Here is a 21,741-nt window from a genome sequence, read left to right on the forward strand (position 1 = left end):
GCGCATAACAGAGGTGATTATCTCTGGCATGGAGCTATACATTCCTCATACTTTCTCTAACCCTAAAGCTAAAAGCCTTGGTTTAACTCTGCTTGTTCTCGTGCTGTCAATGATAGAGAGGCGGCTCACAAACGGTTCCGTAGCCATCCAACTGCTGAAACTCATGCCCTATATATTTCTGCCCGTAATCATGCCAAATCTATTCTCCAACTTACTAAAAACTCTTTCATCAATAGAAAATGTCAAAGTCTTTCCAATTCTAACTCCTCTCGAGATTTCTGGCATCTAGCCAATAATATCTCTAACAACTTTACTTCTTCGTCTTTCCCTCCTTTACTTCATCCAGATGGCTCTACAGCTGTCTCTTCTTTTCTAAAGCTGAACTCTTCGCTCAAACCTTTGCTACCAACTCAACTTTGGATGATTCTGGGCATATTCCTCCTACTCCTCCACCCTCTGACTACTTCATCCCTAAAATTAAAATTCTTTATAAAGACGTTTTCCTGGCCCTCTCTGGCCTTGATTCTCGGAAGGCTTACGGTCCGGATGGAGTCCCTCCTGTTGTTCTCAAAACTGTGCTTCCGAACTCGCTCACTGCCTGGTCAAACTCTTTCATCTGTGTCTCTCTACTTCTATTTATCCTTCTTGCTGGAAGTTTGCTCACATTCAACCTGTCCCTAAAAAGGTGACCACTCCAATCCTTCTAACTACCGCCCTATAGCTTTGATTTCCTGCCTTTCTAAAGCCTTTGAGTCTATCCTTAATAGGAAGATAATGAGGCATCTATCAGCTCACAACCTTCTCTCTGATTGCCAGTATGGTTTCCGTAAAGGCAGATCTACTGGTGATCTTCTTACTTTCCTAACTGAATCTTGGTCATCCTCTTTTAGGGACTTCGGTGAAACCTTTGCTGTCGGCCTTGACATATCGAAAGCCTTCGATAGAGTCTGGCACAAATCTTTAATTTCTAAACTACCCTCCTACGGATTCTATCCTTCTCTCTGTACCTTCATCTCCAGTTTCCTTTCCGATCGTTCTATTGCTGCTGTAGTAGACGGTCACTGTTCTTCCCTAAAACTATCAACAGTGGTGTTCCACAGGGTTCTGTCCTATCACCCACTCTCTTTCTATTATTCATCAATGATCTCCTAAATCTGACTCAATGCCCTATCCACTCCTATGCTGATGATACCACCCTGCATTATTCAACAGCGTTCAACAGACGCCCAACCCAACAACAATTAAATGACTCAAGGCGAGATGCTATAGGACGCCTAACTTCTGATCTTTCACTTGTTTCTGATTGGGGCAGAGAAAACCTGGTTTTGTTCAATGCCTCAAAAACTCAATTTCTACAACTATCTACTCGACATAACCTTCCAGACAACTATCCTCTCTTCTTCAATAACACTCAACTTCCCTCTCCTCTACATTAAACACACTCGGTCTATCCTTCACTAAAAATCTAAACTGGAAATTTCACATCTCTACTCTTGCTAAATCAGCTTCCAAGAAGTTAGGTGTCCTATGGCGTCTTCGTCCATTTTCTCTCCTCCCAGCTGCTTGCTCTGTACAAGGGCCTTATCCGCCCGTGTATGGAGTATGGCTCTCATGTCTGGGGATCCACACACAGCTTTACTAAACAAGGTGGAATCTAAAGCTTTTCGTCTTATCAACTCTTCTCCTCTAACTGACTGTCTTGATTCTTTAAGTCACCGCCGCAATGTTGCATCTTTATCTGTCTTCTACCGCTGTTTTCATGCTGTCTGCTCTTCTGAACTTGCTAACTGCATGCCTTCCCCCTCCTGCGGCCTCGCTGCACAAGACTCTCTACTTCTTCTCATCCCTATTCTGTCCATCTTCCTAATGCAAGAGTTAACCAGTATCTTCACTCCTTCATTCCCTACACTGGTAAACTCTGGAACTCTCTACCTGTGTCTGTATTTCCACCTGCCTATGACTTAAACTCTTTCAAAAGAGGAGTGTCAAGACACCTCTTACGTTAACTGGACCCTCCTTTTAGATTTTTTTGTTTTTTCTCTTTCTACTTTCATCTTAACAGGGCCTGGCAACCAGCGGGATTTTTTTTTTTTCCAACACTTTGTTTGCCCTTGGCCAGTGCCCTTGTAATGTAAAAAAAAAAAAAAAAATTAAGCTAGATATTATTCACAGACATGAGAGAGGCCAGAAAACTATAGCAGTGCTGGCCACTATCTTGACTCCATATTATACTGTCTCTATCTTCAAGTCAGCAGACTCTATTAAGGAGGCTGGTGAGACCGTATCTTCCTTGCAAGCTAAAAGAACCACATGAACTCTTGACTCTACAATGGATAAAATGGAAAGCCTTGTGGAAATGTGGTACATAAGTTTTGTATGCAGTACAATGATGCGCACTTTGTTTACATTCCACAGGTTGCCGGTTAGTGTCTTTCCCGTTTCCTTCTTCCTCCCTTCATAAAGTTAAGATCATCAACATTATAAAGTTGCATACATACATACATTAGTGTACATTATAATGACTTAAAATAAACTACCTACATGTTTAATTTCATAATTCTTACTTTCATTAAACCTTTTACTGTACTATGATGCACTCTCGCTTTGCTTACTCTCAATGGAAGTTCAAATCAGGGGTTAAACTTGTTATAATCGGTTCGCTTAACGAAGTTTCGCTTAACGAAGTGTTTTTTAGGAACGTAACCCCTTCGTTAAACGGGGGTTGCCTGTATATGAATACTAAGATATGATATCCATTATAGCAGGCAATAGAGGAGTGAAAACAAACATCATGATGAAAGTAACACGCAAGCAAAAGAAAAAGAAGAAGCAGCAGCAGCCGAGTGGCGGCGAGTCTTCCGCTTCGTCTGTGGTTCATCTCATCTCTGCTTTTTTTTTTTGGTATTCCATGCAAGATTTCACTTTATGCATTGCAAAACAATCCTTTCTTGGCAGCAAGGTTCGTAAAAAAAGCTAATAGAAATGTTGATTTGTGAACATAAATGCATTATATATGACAGTAACACCACCCGGAGAGGTGGTATTCCCAGCAACCTCAGAGCAACCTGATAGCAACCTTGTCACCATCCATCCACGCGTTAATGGATGCCATTTCGCTGCAAGAGGTTGCTTTGACGTTATTAAAGAATCTTGGATCCAGCTCCAGGAGCGCTAGAGACAGAGGCAGGGAGCCAGCCAATCACAGCGAAACTACCGCGTTCGGTCCCTCACCCGCCAAATTCAAACACAAAAAATTCGCTAAAAACGGATGTGGTTGTACGTTATGCGGATTTTTGGTCTAACTTTATATAGTACCTTAAACCGGAAATTTGTTAAACGAATGTTCGTTAAGCGGAGTATTACTGTACTGAGGGTCGAGTATATATATACAGTAAAAGTCCTTAAATCCGGAACCTTATAATCCGGAAATCCTTATAATCCGGAAAGTTTAAAAGGCTGAGTAAATATGTAAAAAGTAAGAAATAATAGTAATAAATATATAATAATAATAGCCGAAACCGAACATGTCATCACCGACACCGAATGTGCCGATTCAACATCCCGCCAACCGCCGTCCACCATTGCATTCTGCCACGTGGGATCACGTCTCGTCTGTTACCATCACAAAGTCGACCACGTGTGTGCCAAGTTACTGTTATCATGGCTTCAGCAAACCCTCTTGGTCTCCAGACAAAGACAGTGAAAAAGAGAAAACATACAACCCTAACTATAAGTATTGTTGACTATACATATTATGTGGGGTACAGTACAGTACAATCACTCAAACTTCTCAGTATATGTGGATGGTGGAATAGCCTACATAAAATAGTGAAATCACTTACACAAATACAAGATAACAAGTAGAAAAAGAGCAATCATCACATATGGGCCACAATAATGGCTGGAAAGGCCAATGCCACCTCCCCCATAGTCTGGCAAATCTTCAAGAAAAAAAAAAAAAAGCCTACGTAAATCTTGTGTGGTGTGGTGAGGAAGTACACGGTGGACTGGTGGTAGTAGCAATCCCTGTAAGATGTTATGACAGTACTACAAAGAGATATAGCAAGTTGGGGTTAGTTTAGTGAGGTTTACATAGTACCCTCAAGATATTAATCTTACTTTCAGCCTTACTATCTTACAATCCGAAAAATCCTAGAATCCGGAATGCCTGAACCCCCATGACTTCCGGATTTCAGGACTTTTACTGTAATTTGTTGTCTTCACGGAACTCGATCCATTGTTTCCTTATTACTCTTTCACACATTTTGCATATTACACTAGTTAGTGATACTGGTCTGTAATTTAGAGGTTCTTCCTTCTTTCTGCTCTTATATATGAGAACCAACTCAGCTCTTTTCCATTTTCTATAAAGCATTTTATGATGTTGCATATAGGACTTGCTAGTTCTTCCCTACATTCTTGAGTTCTAAGGTTGTGAAAAATGCACAAAATTGATCCCTAATACCAGACAATACAGTATTCACTAGTGTTGGCTGGACTTGTTTACAACCGTCTGCCACAGTAGCACTGCCATCTATTGGTTTCTGGAAGTGTGCGCGGTACACATTGTTAAATTAATTAAATCATTAAATTATTATCTGGACACTATCCGGATTGATAAAAATCCAGATAAATGAGATCCAGACAAACGAGAGTCAAGTGTGTCTATATATACAGTGGTACCTTAGGATACGAGTTAAATTCGTCCCATGAAGGAAGGAGCTCGTGTCTCAAAAAGCTTGTATCTCAAAACAATTTTCCCATTGAAATGCATTAAAATGCCAGTAATCCCTTAAAGCCTCACCAAAAGGAGCACACCCTATTTTTTTTTACATGTTTTCAGGTGGTAAGAAAAAGATCTTTATAAATAATAATTATTGCAAAGAAACATAATAAAACATAGCAAAACATAATATGAATAGATAAACTACTCTTATAAAGTGTATTTATCTTGGAGGATGCATTCCACAGGACATTACTGCATTTCCAAGCCTCACTTGGGACTCTCGAATAGGCTGGTGTGTACAAATATAGCCACTTCACAGAAGACAGGGTGGTCTAATAATTAGAGAAGAACTCATTAACAATCCTAAAAACATTATTCATTGAATAAATGAAGTTTTAAATGAGGAGAGAGAGAGAGAGAGAGAGAGAGAGAGAGAGAGAGAGAGAGAGAGAGAGAGAGAGAGAGAGAGAGAGAGAGAGAGAGAGAGACTAGCAGTAGAGGTTTGTTTACATTTTTCTCCCCCTTCCGTGATAAGTGTTAAGGGGACCATCCGGTGGGCGGTGGCACATGGTATAGAAAAATCTGAAAAATATCGAAAATCCCCAAAACACCACTAAAGCATCCCCAAACATATGGCAACATAGTGATTGAGTATTTTGGGGAAATACGCTAAAATACATGGGGTATTTAAACTTTAAAGGGCCCCTGCCACGGCCACCGCAGCCCGGGGCATGCCCCCTCCCCACTATCTGTACCATAAATGATGATAACAAACACGGAAAAAGCCATGGAAAGTGGTTTCTTTGGTAAGGAAAGGTGGGCACTGGCAACTCAGTACTATGGCGTACACAGGAAGACACCCTCTCCCCTTCCATTTCAGTGTCCATGTGACTGCGATGGGAGGAGGATGTATTGAGTATCTCGCCCGTTATTTCACACCTTGCAAGCCACAATCCAGCCTATTTTCCCTGCCTTTTTTACCTTACAATGTCTAAACAAAAGGTGCAAGTGGAAATTACAAGTTGTACCGACCATGCATGGATGGGAGACACCCTCGCCTTCGAGCGACTAATAACTACAATCATTGTAGGGGGGGCCAGGTGCCATATGAGTCTTACACAATATTCTAAACATGCCTAAAAAGCATATATGATGCACATGGTGGTGTATGAGCACAAAATATCCAACTCAAATAAATGTACAGGGTCATAGAAGACCAAAATGACATCTCTGGGGTTTTTTGCCTCTTTCTGTTTCCACTTTTTATCATTCAAATTGTATCTTCTCCCACATTTCTCAACGGATTTTCAATTTTGAGATACCATTTTGAAGCTAAATGAAGCTGCTACATTTCTACCTCATAGAATTTGGAATTTTTTTTTTAAGTGCCACAATATAATTTCATTAAAAGAAAAAAATTCAAAAAATTCAAAAATTCATAATGGCCATCAAAATAAAAAAATCAAAATTCTATGAGGTGAAAAGTTTTGGTATACGACATACTTTATATCCGTACTGGCAAAATTGAAATATGTCCTCTGGTGACAAAGTTTATAGGATTTTTTTTTCAAAAAATTTATTTTTTATTTTTCACATAATTATTTATGGATCGATTCGCTTGTAAGTACTAAACTAACATTGTGTAATAAACATCTATCAGCAAAAAAAAATTACTCACGTACCTCTTTATTTTTTATTTTTCAAAAACCTCACCAAACGGTCCCCTTAAGCTCATTGAGGAGGTAGGAGAAATTTGTTTTGCCTTTTCAGTTATGTACACATGCATACTTTATCAATGCATAAAAATATATAAAATAAAAGCAAAAGTTTATGTAGTGTTGTTGTCTTGGACACAGATGTTTTTGGCTAGTGGTGGTAAATGGTGGAGGAAAGGATGCAGGCACCATTCACACGTAAACATTAAACATAATAAGAAAAAAAAAAAAAGGTCAGTAAATAGTATGAAAATGATGAAAGAACAATCACAGTGCATGAGATCCACAGATACACATCAATACTAGCTCAAGCTGAGGCTGGACCAATGCGCTAAGCCGCTGACTACATTGGCAATATCCCCCTATGAGTGATTCATATCTCAAAATTAGGAAATTATCAAATTATAGCTCGTATCTCAAAGAACAGGCAACCACACTTAATGAACGGGTTACGTTCCTAAAAAAACGTTCGTTGTGTGAATTTTTGTTAAGCGAACCAATTATAACAAGTTTGACCCCTGACCTGAACTTCCATTGAGAGTTAACAAAGAGAGAGTGCATCATAATACAGTAAAAGGTTTAATGAAAGTAAAAATTATGAAGTTAAACATTTAAGCAGTTTAATTTAAGACTAAGTCATTATAATGTACACTAAAGTATGTATGTAAGTAACTTTATAATGTTGATGATCTTAAATTAATGAAGGGAGGGAGTGGAGCAGAAAAAACGCTAGCTGGCAACCTGTGGAATGTAAACAAAGGACGCATCATTGTACCGCATACAAAACTTATGTACCACATTTCCACAAGGCTTTCCATTTTATTCATTGCAGAGTCAAGAGTTCGGGTGGTTCATTTAGCTTGCAAGGAAGATACGGTCTCACCTGCCTTCTTAAGGCAGTAATTTTGTCATCTTACTCTATCAGTACAGAGGGTTACCGACAAGCATTTAGCTCCCATTCTAAATTACAGTACCAAACATATAGTGAAATTGCCTCAGAAAAGCTTAGAGCTCTGAAATGTTGATTAAAGTCTGCTGCAGTAAACACTTTTGATGACCTTGTTAATCTAATTGCTTTGGAGGAGTTTGTCAGAAAGAATCCCTACTCTGTAAAGATACACATCACTGATAGAGAGGAAACCGATTTAACCCCTTCCCAACAATTTTTTAGTTAAAAACGTTTCTTTTTCAGACTAATTTTCTATTTTGGTTCTACATAGTATTTTTCATGCTGATTATGAAAACAGCTTGTAATTACTGTTTTTCCCCATTTTTGTGGTTAACTTTTTATTTTGAAAATACCTTTGTAGACATATATGAGTTAACTCGTCTTCCTATAAACCGTATATTTTCGCCATAGTTTCTTGTAATTTTATTACCAAAGGTAAAGAGAAATAAAAAAAAAAAAATTTTATTTTTTATTGCATTTGTTACCAAAAATCTGCCAAAAATTATAATATGTAAATATAAATAAATAAATTCCTTTTTCCGGCATTCTATTATGAATGCAATCAATTGAAAACTAAGTTGTTAGCAAAAAAAAAATAACACAAATGACCTTTATTTGCACATATAAAAGAACAGTATTCCTTCAGAAAATTTATGCATGAAATTATTTTGAATGGTACTTTTAAAAACATGGCACACCACAGAGCTGCTTGGCAAACTTTACACATGTAGCGTGACTCTTTCCTGACTGGTTTCCCTCTTTGCTCATGCTTCAGATTGCATACAACACATTTTCTTGTGGGATTCTTCTTTTTTTCTGTTGGTGGAACTTCCATTGGAAAATGTCCTCCTGGCGCATACCGCGAACTTCCTGGTGTTGTTTCGGGTCTACCTGGTGATCTTGGTGGTAAAGTAGGTCCATACTTGCCAATTATGTCTCATATAATATGCATACGAAATTTCAGGTGTGTTAGGCTTTATTTCCTGACTGAGTGAATGCTTCTTGATGCAGGATGAAAGCATTCCATACTGTAATATCCATCAAATGGAAGAAGACTGTCTTGTAATATTTCTTATCCCGTTTCCTTGGAATGGGATAATCTACCAGCTGCTGGTTTACCTTGTCAACTCCTCCCATTGTATGATTGTATTCACATAGAACTTTGGGTTTCTTCACAGGCCCTTGTCTTGTCTCAATGCCATGCATAGCTGGGTTGTGAATGGTTGACAGCATTGCAACATCCATTTTGTCTTTCCAAAGAAGTCATTACTTTTCCTCTCTGAAATGCTGCAACTTCTCCTTTCTTCAGTTTTTTTCTTTTCAGTTGTTCTGGAACTTCTTTTCGATTCAAGCGTAGAGTTCCATAAGATTCAGTCTGGTTCATAACTAGAGCATCAGCTAATTGTGGACTAGTGTAATAGTTATACACAGTAACACAATAACCTTTCCCAAATAAAGGCTTCATCAAAGATAAAACAACACGTGAACTCACAGGATATTCATCATACTCTGGATCAAACTGTGTTCCTTTCCCAACATAAATGCTCATGCTGTACACATATCCAGCCTTTGACTCACATAACATGAAATATTTCACTCCAAACCTCCTCCTTTTCAGTGGCATAAACTGTACCCATCCTAACCTTCCCTTGAACAACATAAGGCTCTCATCTAGGCATACATCTTGCCTAGGGATGTAACACTTCCCTAGTTTCTCGCACAATGTCATGAATAAATCATAAATCTTATACAATTTTGGGTTGGGGAGGGTTTGTGCATCATGAGTTTCATTATTTACAAAATGAAGATATTGCTTTATCTTACTGTACCATATCATAGTCATTAGCTTCTGAAAAATTGGTCTTTCAAGCAGTTCATCTTGTGACCAGTTCATTTCTTCTTCTGGCATTTTCACAATACCCCCAAGCATTTTCATGGCAAAAAATACAAAAAGTTCGGCCTCTGTTACAGGGCGCCACAAAGAATCGTCTTGTCCAGTTTGTTCAGCAAAACGATTTGTCTCTACCAGTACACAGTCAACAATCCTTTTATCAATAAAAAGACAGAATTCAAATGGACTCATTTCTGCTGGGTTTTCATCAATCGTTATTCCAGGATTTCCTGTGAATGAAAAACGTGATGATGCTGCATTCATGCGCTCCTCTGACAACTCTAGGCTTCTCCAAGCTCTCTCCTCACCTCCCTCCTCCTCCTCCTCCTCCTCCTCACTTGTCGAGAAATATTCATTGTCTGATGAACTGGCAGTGTCATCAGAAGTATTCAAGCTTCTGAGGGAAGGTTCATATTCACTATCTTCCTCAGAACTAGACATTTGGGGTGTAAATGATTTGAAAAGGGTACAAAAAATGAGTGGTAATGTGGATGAAAAACAACACCCATGCGACGACAGTAGTTGCCGGAGTAGGTCTAATAAGAGCGTCCTTGAAATCCCACTGCTCCACCATGTCGCCTCTGCCAGGCGTATGATTTGACAAGAATACTCGTCTCACACGTAGAATGGCTTAGAAAGGCTCAGAATCGACGAGTATATACGTCTGTAGCTGGTTTTTGAAGGTCAAGTCTTAGACGAGTATACTCGTCAATGACTGAAAACGGAACATTTAGTGAAAACGAGTATACTTGTTTCTGCCGAGGAAGGGGTTAATCAAGGCAGCCCAGATGGCTGATTTATTTACATTGGTCCATCGTTCACCTCCATGGACATTTCCGGAAAGCTCAGCCACCTCAAGTAAAGTCGAATGGCAGGTCAAAAGATGGTAAACCTGTAGATCAAGGTTCTCTCCAGGGACAAATTTGAAATGTATGATAGGAGTGATCCACTCATACTGTTTTATCAAATAGGGTAAAATTGAAAGCTTTTTGTCTTATCAATTTGTCTTCTCTGGCTGACTGTCTTCAGTCTCATTCTCATCGCAACAATGTTGTCTCTCTAGTTTCTTGACCTCTTCAACACGATGATGCATATTTTACATCATCAGGGCCCTCATGATATATCTGATAACAAGCATATTGCATCATGGCTGCTTTCTGCTAAGATATGTGTTTTCTTTCCGGGATACCGTATGAGATCTTTCAGAATGTAAGTGGTATATGATACGATGGCATACTTGACTTTCATCAGTGTTACAAAGGTGTATGATTCACTTATACATATGCACCATGCAAGAAATAATTTTTCATTTTATGGTATCAATAGATTAGTTTACCATAAAATTGTAGATTAAACGAATACAGTGATGACTCAATACTCGAACTTTTCAATAGTCGAACACAAAAGTTCGACTTAATACCCATTAGTCGAATGTTCATCTACTTGGCTGTAAACAAAGGGTCTCTCCCTTCCTGCTGCCCCACACACCCCACCAATCCACCGCAGCCAGTTCATCCTTCACTGTCGTAAGAATAGCATTGTCCTGCGCTTTTTCTCCGTTTTTTTTTTTTTTTTTTCATTTAGAAGCTTACAATGGCACCGAAGAGGCTTAGTAGTGAGAATAAGCCTACAAGAAACAATGTAGCGACAACCATCGAAAGGCAAAAAGGAGATTATTGATAAATACGAGAAAGGAGGAAGAATAACCGATCTTGCAGCTGAGTAATGTATGGCTAAATCTACACTAGCCACAATACTGAAGAAGACAGAGCTCATTAAAAGAGCTGATGTGGCGATTGGTGTGAAAAGGCAATTTAATTGATTGGATAAACCAAAGGCAGATGGCTGGCAATTCTTTGTCAGTGGGTATAATTTGTGTGAAGGCTAAGCTGCTGGATCGTGATCTTATTTCTGATACTACTTCTGACTCCAATGATGATTTTAAAGCAAGCAAAGGAAAGTTTGTGAATTTCAAGAAAAGAACTGGACTTCATTCTGTTGTGAGGCATGGCAAGCCCCAAAGTCAGGAGTAAACATATGCTATAAGTCAATGTGTCACCAATTCCCACAATGGATGGTGGGAGTGACAGTGGTTTCACAGCGTCCGATTCCGCCACCTCTCCCGCACCTTACTTCTACACCTTGGGTCTCTCACCATGTTGCGGGGAGACAACTTTTGAATGAGAGTGGTATCAGAAGGGCTTTAGAATTAACAGTTTCTACAATAATAGAGTGCGAAGATAGTGATGTTCTCGGCGCTGGTACAGATATAGGAGGTTCAACCACCAAGGGGGAGGACATTCCATCACCACTACCAGCAACTCCTATTGTGTGTATTTTACATATGTTTTTTTGCAAAAATATACAAATTAGATCATTTTGCAAACATTTTGATTGAGAGAGAGAGAGAGAGAGAGAGAGAGAGAGAGAGAGAGAGAGAGAGAGAGAGAGAGAGAGAGAGAGAGAGAGAGAGTATACAAGGGGTCCGTTTTCTATTGCTCTAGCCAAGGCTGCTAGACCCGATTGAATGCAAGGCCACGTACACCGATGATACCACCTCATTCAACCTGTGATATTTTGGTAACCATAGCATCTAGAGACTTCTGGCTTTTTAGCATTGCAAAGAGGAAGATTATTGAATTGCCAAGTGTAATCAGTATATGAATACAGGCTATTTTGTGTGTTTCTCGCCAAACCTCCCGAGTTAACGCGAGCTAAAAATCCCAACATCCCCAAGTTTTAGGGGTTAATTGTGATGAAACTGGCTTGTTTTGGAAAAAAAAAAACTACCGAATATGATCTATATAACAAAGGAAGAAAAGAGTTTGCCAGGACACAAGCCCATGAAAGACAAGCTAACCCTGCTTCTGTGTGCCAATGCTAGCAGCGACTGCAAAATCAAACCACTACTTTTTTCTAAACTTGAGTTTGGCAATGGCTGGAATGAATTACCTGATTTATAGGTATCAATAGTCAAACTTTTTAATACTCGAACGGCCATTTGGAATGAATTAAGTTCGAGTATTGAGTCTCCACGGTACTTACCAAGTGTACAGTTTGATCTTGATTTCATGAACATTTAACTGCATCACTGAGGTAGTAAATGAGATGCTCGTATCGCCAGTTCCACGTCAGTCCTTTAGACCAGTGGTTCCCAAACTGGGGTCCCCGGACCCCTGGGGGTCCCTGAGAAGGTCCTAGGGGGTCCGCTACTTCTCCCGCCAACCTTAGGAGAGAGGATAGAAGGTACCCGTTTTCTTTCACTTTAGCCAGGTGCCGGCACAGCCGATCGCCACGCACACCGATGATAGCACCTCATTCAACCTGTGATATTTTGGTAACCATAGCATCTAGATGCTTCTGGTTTTTTGCATTGCAAAGAGGAAGAGTCGGTTGTGGACATAATATCATTTGTACTCACTCTTTATTGAATTTCCTAGTATAATCAGTATGTGAATACAAGCTATTTTGTGTGTTTCTCGCCAAACCTCCCGAGTTAGCGAGTGAAAAGTCTTAAAGTCCCGAGGTTTACTCAAGAACAGAATATCATGCTTTGGCTGAGAAGGCTCTCAAATACATTCTGCCATTCGCCACAACCTACTTATGTGAAAAAGGATTTTCCACACTGACAATACTCAAAACAAAGCACAGAGCACGCCTACAGGTAGACAACGACATGCGTTTGGCACTAACTGACATCAAACCCGCATTGATCAACTGTGTAGGAGCCATCAAGCTCATCCATCCCACTGAACAAGATATGTTTGATAGCTTTTGTGTTTAATTCTGGACTTTTTTTATGAAGGTATTTCGTTTTTTTGGTTATCTGTGGTGACAGTTCATGCTGTAATTATCTATCTATTGTGGCTGTTTCTACCAATTTTACTTTGTATTGAATTTAAAACAATAAAAAAATATTGAAAATATTTCAAATGTTTATTTTAAGACTTTCTTCGTGTAGGAATATGCAAATAGTAAATTTACTGCATTGTAATCATATAATGGGTACCTTGGTATGGTAATAGTAACTTCTGATTGGCTGGGGGTCCTCGGATGGGACTTAAATATCTGGGGGGTCCTTAGCATGGTAAAGTTTGGGAACCTCTGCTTTAGACCATAGGTTTGGGGAAGCAGCCAGTATACACATGTGCAAAGAGGCTATAGTTCCAAACAGATCGAACAAGAGTAAAGGGATGGGCAGGGAGGGCGTTTACTGCCTCAATAACGCAGTTAAATGTTTGTGAAATCAAGATCAAACTCCACACTTGGTAAGTATTCGTTTAATCTACAATTTCACTTCACGACATTTAACTGACGTCACCGGTAGTAGACAAGAGCTTTACAGTGGTCCCTCAAAGGGAATAAGGAAAAATAGGAGTCCCCCCCCAAAAAAAAAAAAAAAAAAAGCAGGAGTAACAATCTATTTCCCCCAAACAAAACCAAAGTAACAAAACGAACAAGGAAACCCACAAAGGGGTAGCATGGTACACAGAATCAGAGAGCTATGAAAAAATAGCTCTCCAAAATTGTCCAAGGTAGCTGATAAGTTTCTTGTAGAACCTGGTAAAGGTGGATTCCCGAGACCACCCAACAGTGGAGATAATGGTGGCCAGGGGGAGTTTTAGGGCTGCCTTACTGGTTGAAGCTGACCTAGTAGAGTGAGAAGAGAAGATGCTGAGGTCAATGCCAGCAGATCGCATGAAATTTTTTATCCAACAATGCAAAGTGTCTCGTGAGGCTACCCTTATTGGAGGTTTCGTGGTTAAAAACAAGCCTGTGAATGGCCCTCAGAGGGCACAAGTGTGCTCAAAGTAACTCACAATGGAAGTGACTATACACAATCTCCTGTCAGTGGAATAAGCCACAAAAACCAGTTCTGACATATGGTCACCCAGTCTTGATGTTTTTAGCGAGTCAGCTATTCTGAAAGAGACTCTAAGCGCTGAGATAGTCATGTTACTAATGTCTAATTAATGCAAAGTTTGACCATGTTGACTGGAGAGTAGAAGCATTAGAATAGTTAATTTTCTCGATAACTGGATAAGTGATTATTCCTCATAAGATCCAAGACCTGCAATGTTATCTAAGAGCAAGTGAGGGTTCCAGGTGGTACGGTATCGGGGAAAAGATGGTTTCTCTTGGAAGACTGCATTCATAAATCTGACAACCAAGGGATGCTGTCCCACAGACTGATGATTGATACTGGCTACTGCCGAAATAGCTGACCGTATTGTATTCATTGAGCTGTAGGTTCGGCCCGTTTTCTTCTTAAATTCAGATAAGAGGTAGTCTAGTCTAAGGACATTTAAAAGTGGCTGAAATGGATTAATTTCCCTGCCAAGGCAAAAAGACAGGCAGTTTCTTATATGTGGTCCATATTGAATCCTCATGCTTGCCCTCCAGGAATTAAACAAAAATCGGACGTCTGACAATAATCCTTGACTAGTGAAGGATTCCCTGATAATAGCATTGCTACTAAGACCAACCCTTGGGCTCAAGGATGTGTGAGGGTTGGATTTTGCGGTAGCACTAGAGGATGTCGAGGGAGAAGAACAGGGGCTGCCACTAAGAAGTGGAGGGCTGTTGGAAACCAGACTTGTGTTGGCCACATAGGTAGGATCGACATGACTTGCCTTGTCTTCCTGAATTTTCTGCAGAACTCGGGAGATTATACTGAAAGGGGGAAAAGCGTACAATTTCTTATTGGAGCAGGTCAATGTGAAAGCATTAGTATGTATAGCACATGGGTCTGGCTTCCATGAAATATAATCAGATAACTGAGCGTTAATTCGGGTGCCAAAGAGATCAACTTCAGGCATGGAAAATATGGGGCTGCAACATCCAATCAGCATCTACGTTTTTCACACGAGATTCCTTGTCTGCCTCTGAATTATGTAATTCCTGTATATGTTGTATTGACAGGATAATGCTCCTTGACTCAGCCCAGGCAAAAATCTGTTCGATTATCGTATTAAGACTAAGCTTGATACTACCGCAACGATCTAAACAGGCAATTGCTGTGGTATTATCAGAATGGATGCAGATGTGAGTGTCCCTGCTATCCTTGCAAAGGGACTGTAAACCCAAGAGGATAGCCTTCAATTCCAGACAATTGATGTGGTCCAGTTCGTCGTCTCAGCATCCCCAACCACAGCACCCCAACCAGTCAGGGAAGCATCACAAAACATTTCAAGTTGGTAGGGACAGGATCATAGTGACTTTACTTGAGAATCTATGTTATTAACCCACCAGGCAACCAACTCTCGGGCATGACAGTCCAAAAGAACAGGTGAGCTATAATTGCCATGGTGGTTGACAAGCTCCCTGTTGTGCACTATTTCTAGGTATTTATATCTGAGTGGGGCCAACTCTACAGCAGAATCAGAAGCTACAGCCATACCTATGAAAGAGGAGAGTGCAAGTAAGGAAACATTCCTGTTCAGAAGGAGCAAACCCTATGCCTTTAAGCATTCTTTCTTACGGGACATCAGGGTGGAAGTCATGTTTACAGAGTTCAAAATTACCCCAAGGAATTCTATCTCTTGGGTGGGTGTTAGGACTGATTTATTAAGATTCACAGTGAGCCCTAAGGAGTCAAGAAGATGCAAGGCATGTCACATAAACCCTCAGGGTCTCAGTTGAGTCAGCAATAAAAAGACAATCATCCAGATAGCAGAACACAGTTATTCCCAGCTTACAAAGGTGCGAGAGGACAGGTTTTAACAGTTTAGTGCTGATGTCAGATTCTGAGGTAGGTAAGTGAAGCGGAATTTCTCGTTACCCCAGATAAATTGAAGCCATTTCCTGTCCTCTGGCTAAATGTAAACTGAGAAATAGGCATCTGTCAAATCTATAGACATGAAAAAATAATTAGGAAAGATTAGAGGTATCACATCCTTGAGAGTGTCCAGTTTAAAGTGAATGTGTTCAACATGATCATTAAGTTCTTTTAGATTCAGTATGACTCTGGCAGTACCATCCTTTTTGAGAGTAGGGAGCACATTAGAAATGAAACCGTGATCCCTTATCAGACATAATTCTACTATACCGTGTTCAATAAATTTTATCATGGTAGTGTCCAGGTCAACACTGTCTGCAGTACACAAATGTAGGGGACCTGGAGGTTTACTCTGTATTAGAAATGTACCGATGCATTGGTCGGTATCAGAATCGGCAGTATAGGCCCATTTTTGGGTATCGGTATGGGTATCGGTATCAGCTTATTTTATGCCAATACTTCCGATACCTAACAGGAATTTTACTACTTAGTGATATATTCAATATAAGATATTGATGATACCAAATTAATATAATATGGTGTATTAAGTTTCCGTGGTGATTACCGTATGTCATAGAATACTGTTTTCTGTGGTAATAAGCCACAACCTCTAAATTGGACGTGTATGAAACGCGTATAGGCTGACCTCCGCCATCCTGTCACACGGTCGGTCATGAGTCACCACGCATTCTCACTGTCTCTCAGTCAGACGTTGCTCCTCCACCCACACAAAGTTCACACAGGTGAAAAGCTTATGTTTTTTAACTATAATGTCAGAATGTCAAACTTCATATATTGAGAATCCAACAAAATGATTTGGTATATATATATATATATATATATATATATATATATATATATATATATATATATATATATATATATATATATAGTAAGGCATTTTGCATTATTGTAAAAAACAGCATATTCTTATTTGATTTATAATTAACAGTGCTAGTGCTAGCCTTTTCCAAGATATCATACTGGAATAGGTGGAAGCTCAAATTTTATATATATATATATATATATATATATATATATATATATATATATATATATATATTAATTTTAATGCAAGTTTATTTTTTGAGTTACTTGTGTTAACCTAAGGATGTAAAAATTCCATAACTATGAAAGTAACGATTCTGTTTTGTAATCATGTGCATTGTGTATAATTTGTTGCATATTAATTATTTAAGATCATAGCAATACACTAGAAATTTAGACTGAACTAAACTTTTTTCTATTTAATTGAAAAGATTAGGTGAAAGCTCATTTTTCTGAATTGGTCTACTAATGTTTAATGAATTAAGATCAAAGGATGTCAGATGTAATTAAAGAGAAACATAAAACACAAAACTAGTTTCTTTTGCTAATATTTTGTATCTGTTTTACAATTTTAATAATTTAAAAAATATTTTTGATCGCCAAAATATCGTCAATAAAATTAATAATGAAAATGCACAAGACCAAATGGTAGCTAAAGGAGTAAGAAGGAAGAATTTAAAATAACTGACAAGAATCAGTAGACTGAGAAGATATTCATTCCAATTACTGAGTAATTTACCTTTGCAAATGGCTTCAAAAAGCTTCTAGAATTGCTCCTAATTTCACAAACGTTCTCAGAAAGACTTACAGCATCTCCCAAAAACAAAGCCTCCCATCTGATAACGCTCGCCGTCCACCAACTCATCCTGGTGTCCAGTGCAGTAATCACTATAAGTAGTAGTATCGGTATCGGTGGTATCAGTATCGGTAGTAGTATCGGTATCAGCCCAATTAGGTGGTATCGGTATCAGAATCAGCCAAAATTTTGGTATCGGTACATCTGTACTCTGTATGGGAACATTCACAAAAACTAGAAGTTTCCCATGAACCACGTCATGAATCCATTTATCAGAAGACAAAAGGCACCACTGTAACTTAGCATTAACCCTTAAAGTACGGGGGATTGATTTACTTTCCGTCTGATACAGCGGGGAAAAATCACACCTGTCAAAAATGCTAAAAGATCTTTTTCCTTATAAAAGCATATTTCTCTGTGTTATTCTGAGTACAACGATGTGGTTTTCAACATGTTATGACCTCTGAGAGCAAAGTTATTGCATATCAAAAAATTTTCCCTGAACCCGTGGCAAAATCTGCCACTAAGAAATACTCCCCAAGCTCCAATAACACAGAGCAAGTGCTCTCTCTCTCTCTCTCTCTCTCTCTCTCTCTCTCTCTCTCTCTCTCTCTCTCTTTCGGGGATTTGAATATGATGTAAAAGTAGGAACTTTTGCACTTTCATGTCGTGAAAATGCGAACTCAGATATATGAAATGATGTGCAAAACAGGAAAAGAAAAATAAAACCACATATTACAAGTATTCTATAATAATTGTAATCTGGCAACTCTAATTAGCAATGGGATTCAGATGACTTGGCCGACAAGCACAGTCCTGTGGAGGCAACCATGGGTGATACACCAGCGCATTGCTCGAGGGGAGTACGTGAGGAGGTTTATGAACGTCGCTGTGAGGGTTGTGAGGAGGTTTATAAACGTCGCTGTGAGGGTTGGTCTGTCTTCCAGATCACTATCAGCATCACTACTGGAGTCTTCACTTTCTTCTGTCTCAATAAAAAATCAGTCTTCATTTTCATCAGTCCTCATTGTCGCTACCGAATAATATTGACATAACATCACTCGGAATACCGTTTCCTCCCTCCGGGTCATGGGGGTTGCCAGATGTCGCCTCGAAATGGGAAAAGATTGTGAGGAAACATATGTCTCAAGGCTCAAGGAGGCAAGCGAGAAAAGATGCCAGATACCTCCACTTGCCCCAGGACCAATAATGACGGGGAGAGATTCACACATTTAACGCGGAAAAATCATGATTCCCGGAACGATCCCCGCCCCTCCACAAGCAACGCTACAATGGTCCCGAAACAATCACCATACGTTAAGGGTTAAAGTTAAAGATATTACCCCCATGGAAATATGCAGGCTTGTTAACCAAAGTAGGTACAAGAGGGCTTACCAAAAGTGTAATCACTGGGGAGTTCTGTGCACTGGCCTCCGCTTCCCTTGGGGAGGTCTCTGGCCTAAAAACAGGCCTCGTCTGGGACCGTGGGCGTGCCTGTTGTGGGTAGGAAGGCCAGAATGGGAGTCTACTCATCTGCCAAGGCAGGGCATACCGTTTGCCAGGACCCTTGTGAGGACAGAAGGTGGGCCTCCCAAGTCCTCATTGTCGCTACCGAATAATATTGACATAACATCACTCGGAATACCGTTTCCTCCCTCCGGGTCATAGGGGTTGCCAGATGTCGCCTCGAAATGGGAAAAGATTGTGAGGAAACATATGTCTCAAGGCTCAAGGAGGCAAGCGAGAAAAGATGCCAGATACCTCCACTTGCCCCAGGACCAATAATGACGGGGAGAGATTCACACATTTAACGCGGAAAAATCATGATTCCCGGAACGATCCCCGCCCCTCCACAAGCAACGCTACAATGGTCCCGAAACAATCACCATATGTTAAGGGTTAAAGTTAAAGATATTACCCCCATGGAAATATGCAGGCTTGTTAACCAAAGTAGGTACAAGAGGGCTTACCAAAAGTGTAATCACTGGGGAGTTCTGTGCACTGGCCTCCGCTTCCCTTGGGGAGGTCTCTGGCCTAAAAACAGGCCTCGTCTGGGACCGTGGACGTGCCTGTTGTGGGTAGGAAGGCCAGAATGGGAGTCTACTCATCTGCCAAGGCAGGGCATACCGTTTGCCAGGACCCTTGTGAGGACAGAAGGTGGGCCTCCCAAGTTTCCTAGACTTGTGGATTTCCTAACATTTCTTGACAACGTCAAGACTCCCATTTGAAGAGCTCTTCAAGAGCAGAGTCATTTACATGAATCCATGCCACCTCTTTCCTCAGCTGATTAATGTAGTTGACAGCAGAAGCAAGCTGTTATTAAGGCCCTCAAGGTAGCAGGTAATGAGCTGAACATGTCTATCACCAATGTCACTTATGCAACATGCAAAAGGGACTTTTGTATGTTGCATGGCCTTCACAAGCAGGCCATTAGTGAGGGAAAGCTGGGTGTCCACTAACCTGCCCCCAATGTTCATAACTTTGGTGATAGCAGAGTTAGTGACTGGCACCTTTAAGTTTGGCACATCGTTAGGGAGTTTGATCCTGTCACACGTCTGTTTAACACTGTCAAAAGAGGGCCGGCATCTCAGACTCAGGTTGAGGATGGAGGCCAGGCGCTCAGACAAAGCGTCACCCAACTCCTCCTCGCCATGGAAATGGCCTGCAAACTCCTCGAGAGCTTTTTGGAAGGCCACGTCAGAAACAGGATCACCTTGAGGTTGACAAGTGGTGAACGTGTTGAGATCATCCAGTGGGTCAGACATGGATGCCTGAGACGGACAGTCAGGAGGGGTAGAGGACGACCGAGAAGCACAGGCAGCCAGAGGCAGGGAACTTTTACCTTCCCCGGAAGCTTTCCTCCGCTTGGCTGTACAGTCCAGGGGATCCTTTTCACGATGCTTTCCTTCGGAGGAAGAGGAGGAAGGATGCCGCAGGGTTCCTTGGACCTTGTCCCAGTCCAACATAACTTTTCCAGAAAAAAATGAAGAAAATGCCGGGTAAAACAACAGGTAAACAAAATCACGTATTTGGATCATCCATGTGTAATCCACAAAAGTGTTATCACCATAGCGCTAACATATGTGTCCTTGGATCACATATGTAAGATTACCATAGCGCTAACATATATGTCATTGGATCATATACAGGCAACCCCCGCTTAACGAAGGTTCAAACAACGAAATTTCGCTACAACGAAGGTTTCATTTGACTACCATCTGCTCATTTAACGAATACCAAACTCGCTTTAACGAAGTTTTATCCAGGTAATTTTTTCCAAGTTTGAAAGCCCCGCCGTATCACGCAAGCCGACAGCCTTTTGAATACGCCAGTGCCTCTCGTGGACAACAGGCGCACCACTCTCACTCCCCTTCCCTTCCCCGCTCTTGGTTCAAAACAATAACAGTGTCCAGCACCAGCTCCTCATCTCACGCTCAACATGCCACCAAAACGCCCTGCAACCAGCCCTGCAATGTCACCTACCATTGCAAAGAAGAAAAGGAAATCTCTTACTCTCGAAGTGAAGCTCGATATAATTCACAGACACGAGAGAGGTGAGAAAACTACTAGCATTGCTCGCCACCATGGCTTACCTCTATCTACTGTGTCTACAATTTTCAAGTCAGCAGATTCTATTAAAAAGGCTGGTGTGACATTAACTTCCTTACAAGCGAAAAGAACCACCCGTACTCGTGACTTTGCAATGGAGAAAATGGAAAGTCTTTTGGAAATGTGGATTAATGACCAGGTACGTTGCCGCATGGCTGTATCTACCGCGCTCATCACTGCCAAGGCACACTCACTCTGGGAAGATATCCAAGCACAATTACCTGAGGAGGAAAAAGCAAAGACTCCCTTTGGTGCAAGCAAGGGGTGGTTTGATCGTTTCCGTAAGCGAGCTGGTTTACACAACATACAGATAACAGGTGAGTCTGCCAGTGCTGATCGTCCTGCTGCTGATGCATTTCTGTTTGTCTTAAAGCAGCATATCTCAAGTGGTGGCTATTGTAGTAAACAGGTAATTAATCTACATGAAACTGGCCTGTATTTTTAAAAAA

General features: G+C 40.4%; 1 protein-coding gene across 2 annotated transcripts in view; it reads right to left on the reverse strand.

The window, feature by feature from the left end:
* The window catches only part of LOC123500131 (YY1-associated factor 2-like), a 292,440-nt gene extending 279,755 nt beyond the window's left edge, over positions 1–12,685 (reverse strand). Inside the window, exon 1 of one of the 2 annotated variants that reach the window (XM_045248796.1) lies at positions 12,327–12,685. In XM_045248796.1, the coding sequence (XP_045104731.1) occupies positions 12,327–12,370 (44 nt within the window). In that variant the 5' untranslated portion in view covers positions 12,371–12,685. The remainder of the gene's footprint in view (positions 1–12,326) is intronic. The other variant, XM_045248798.1, reaches the window with a different exon arrangement.
* Between the last annotated feature and the right edge of the window lie 9,056 nt (positions 12,686–21,741).

This window comes from Portunus trituberculatus, chromosome 50 (assembly GCF_017591435.1).
Source record: "Portunus trituberculatus isolate SZX2019 chromosome 50, ASM1759143v1, whole genome shotgun sequence".
NCBI classification, from domain to species: domain Eukaryota; kingdom Metazoa; phylum Arthropoda; class Malacostraca; order Decapoda; family Portunidae; genus Portunus; species Portunus trituberculatus.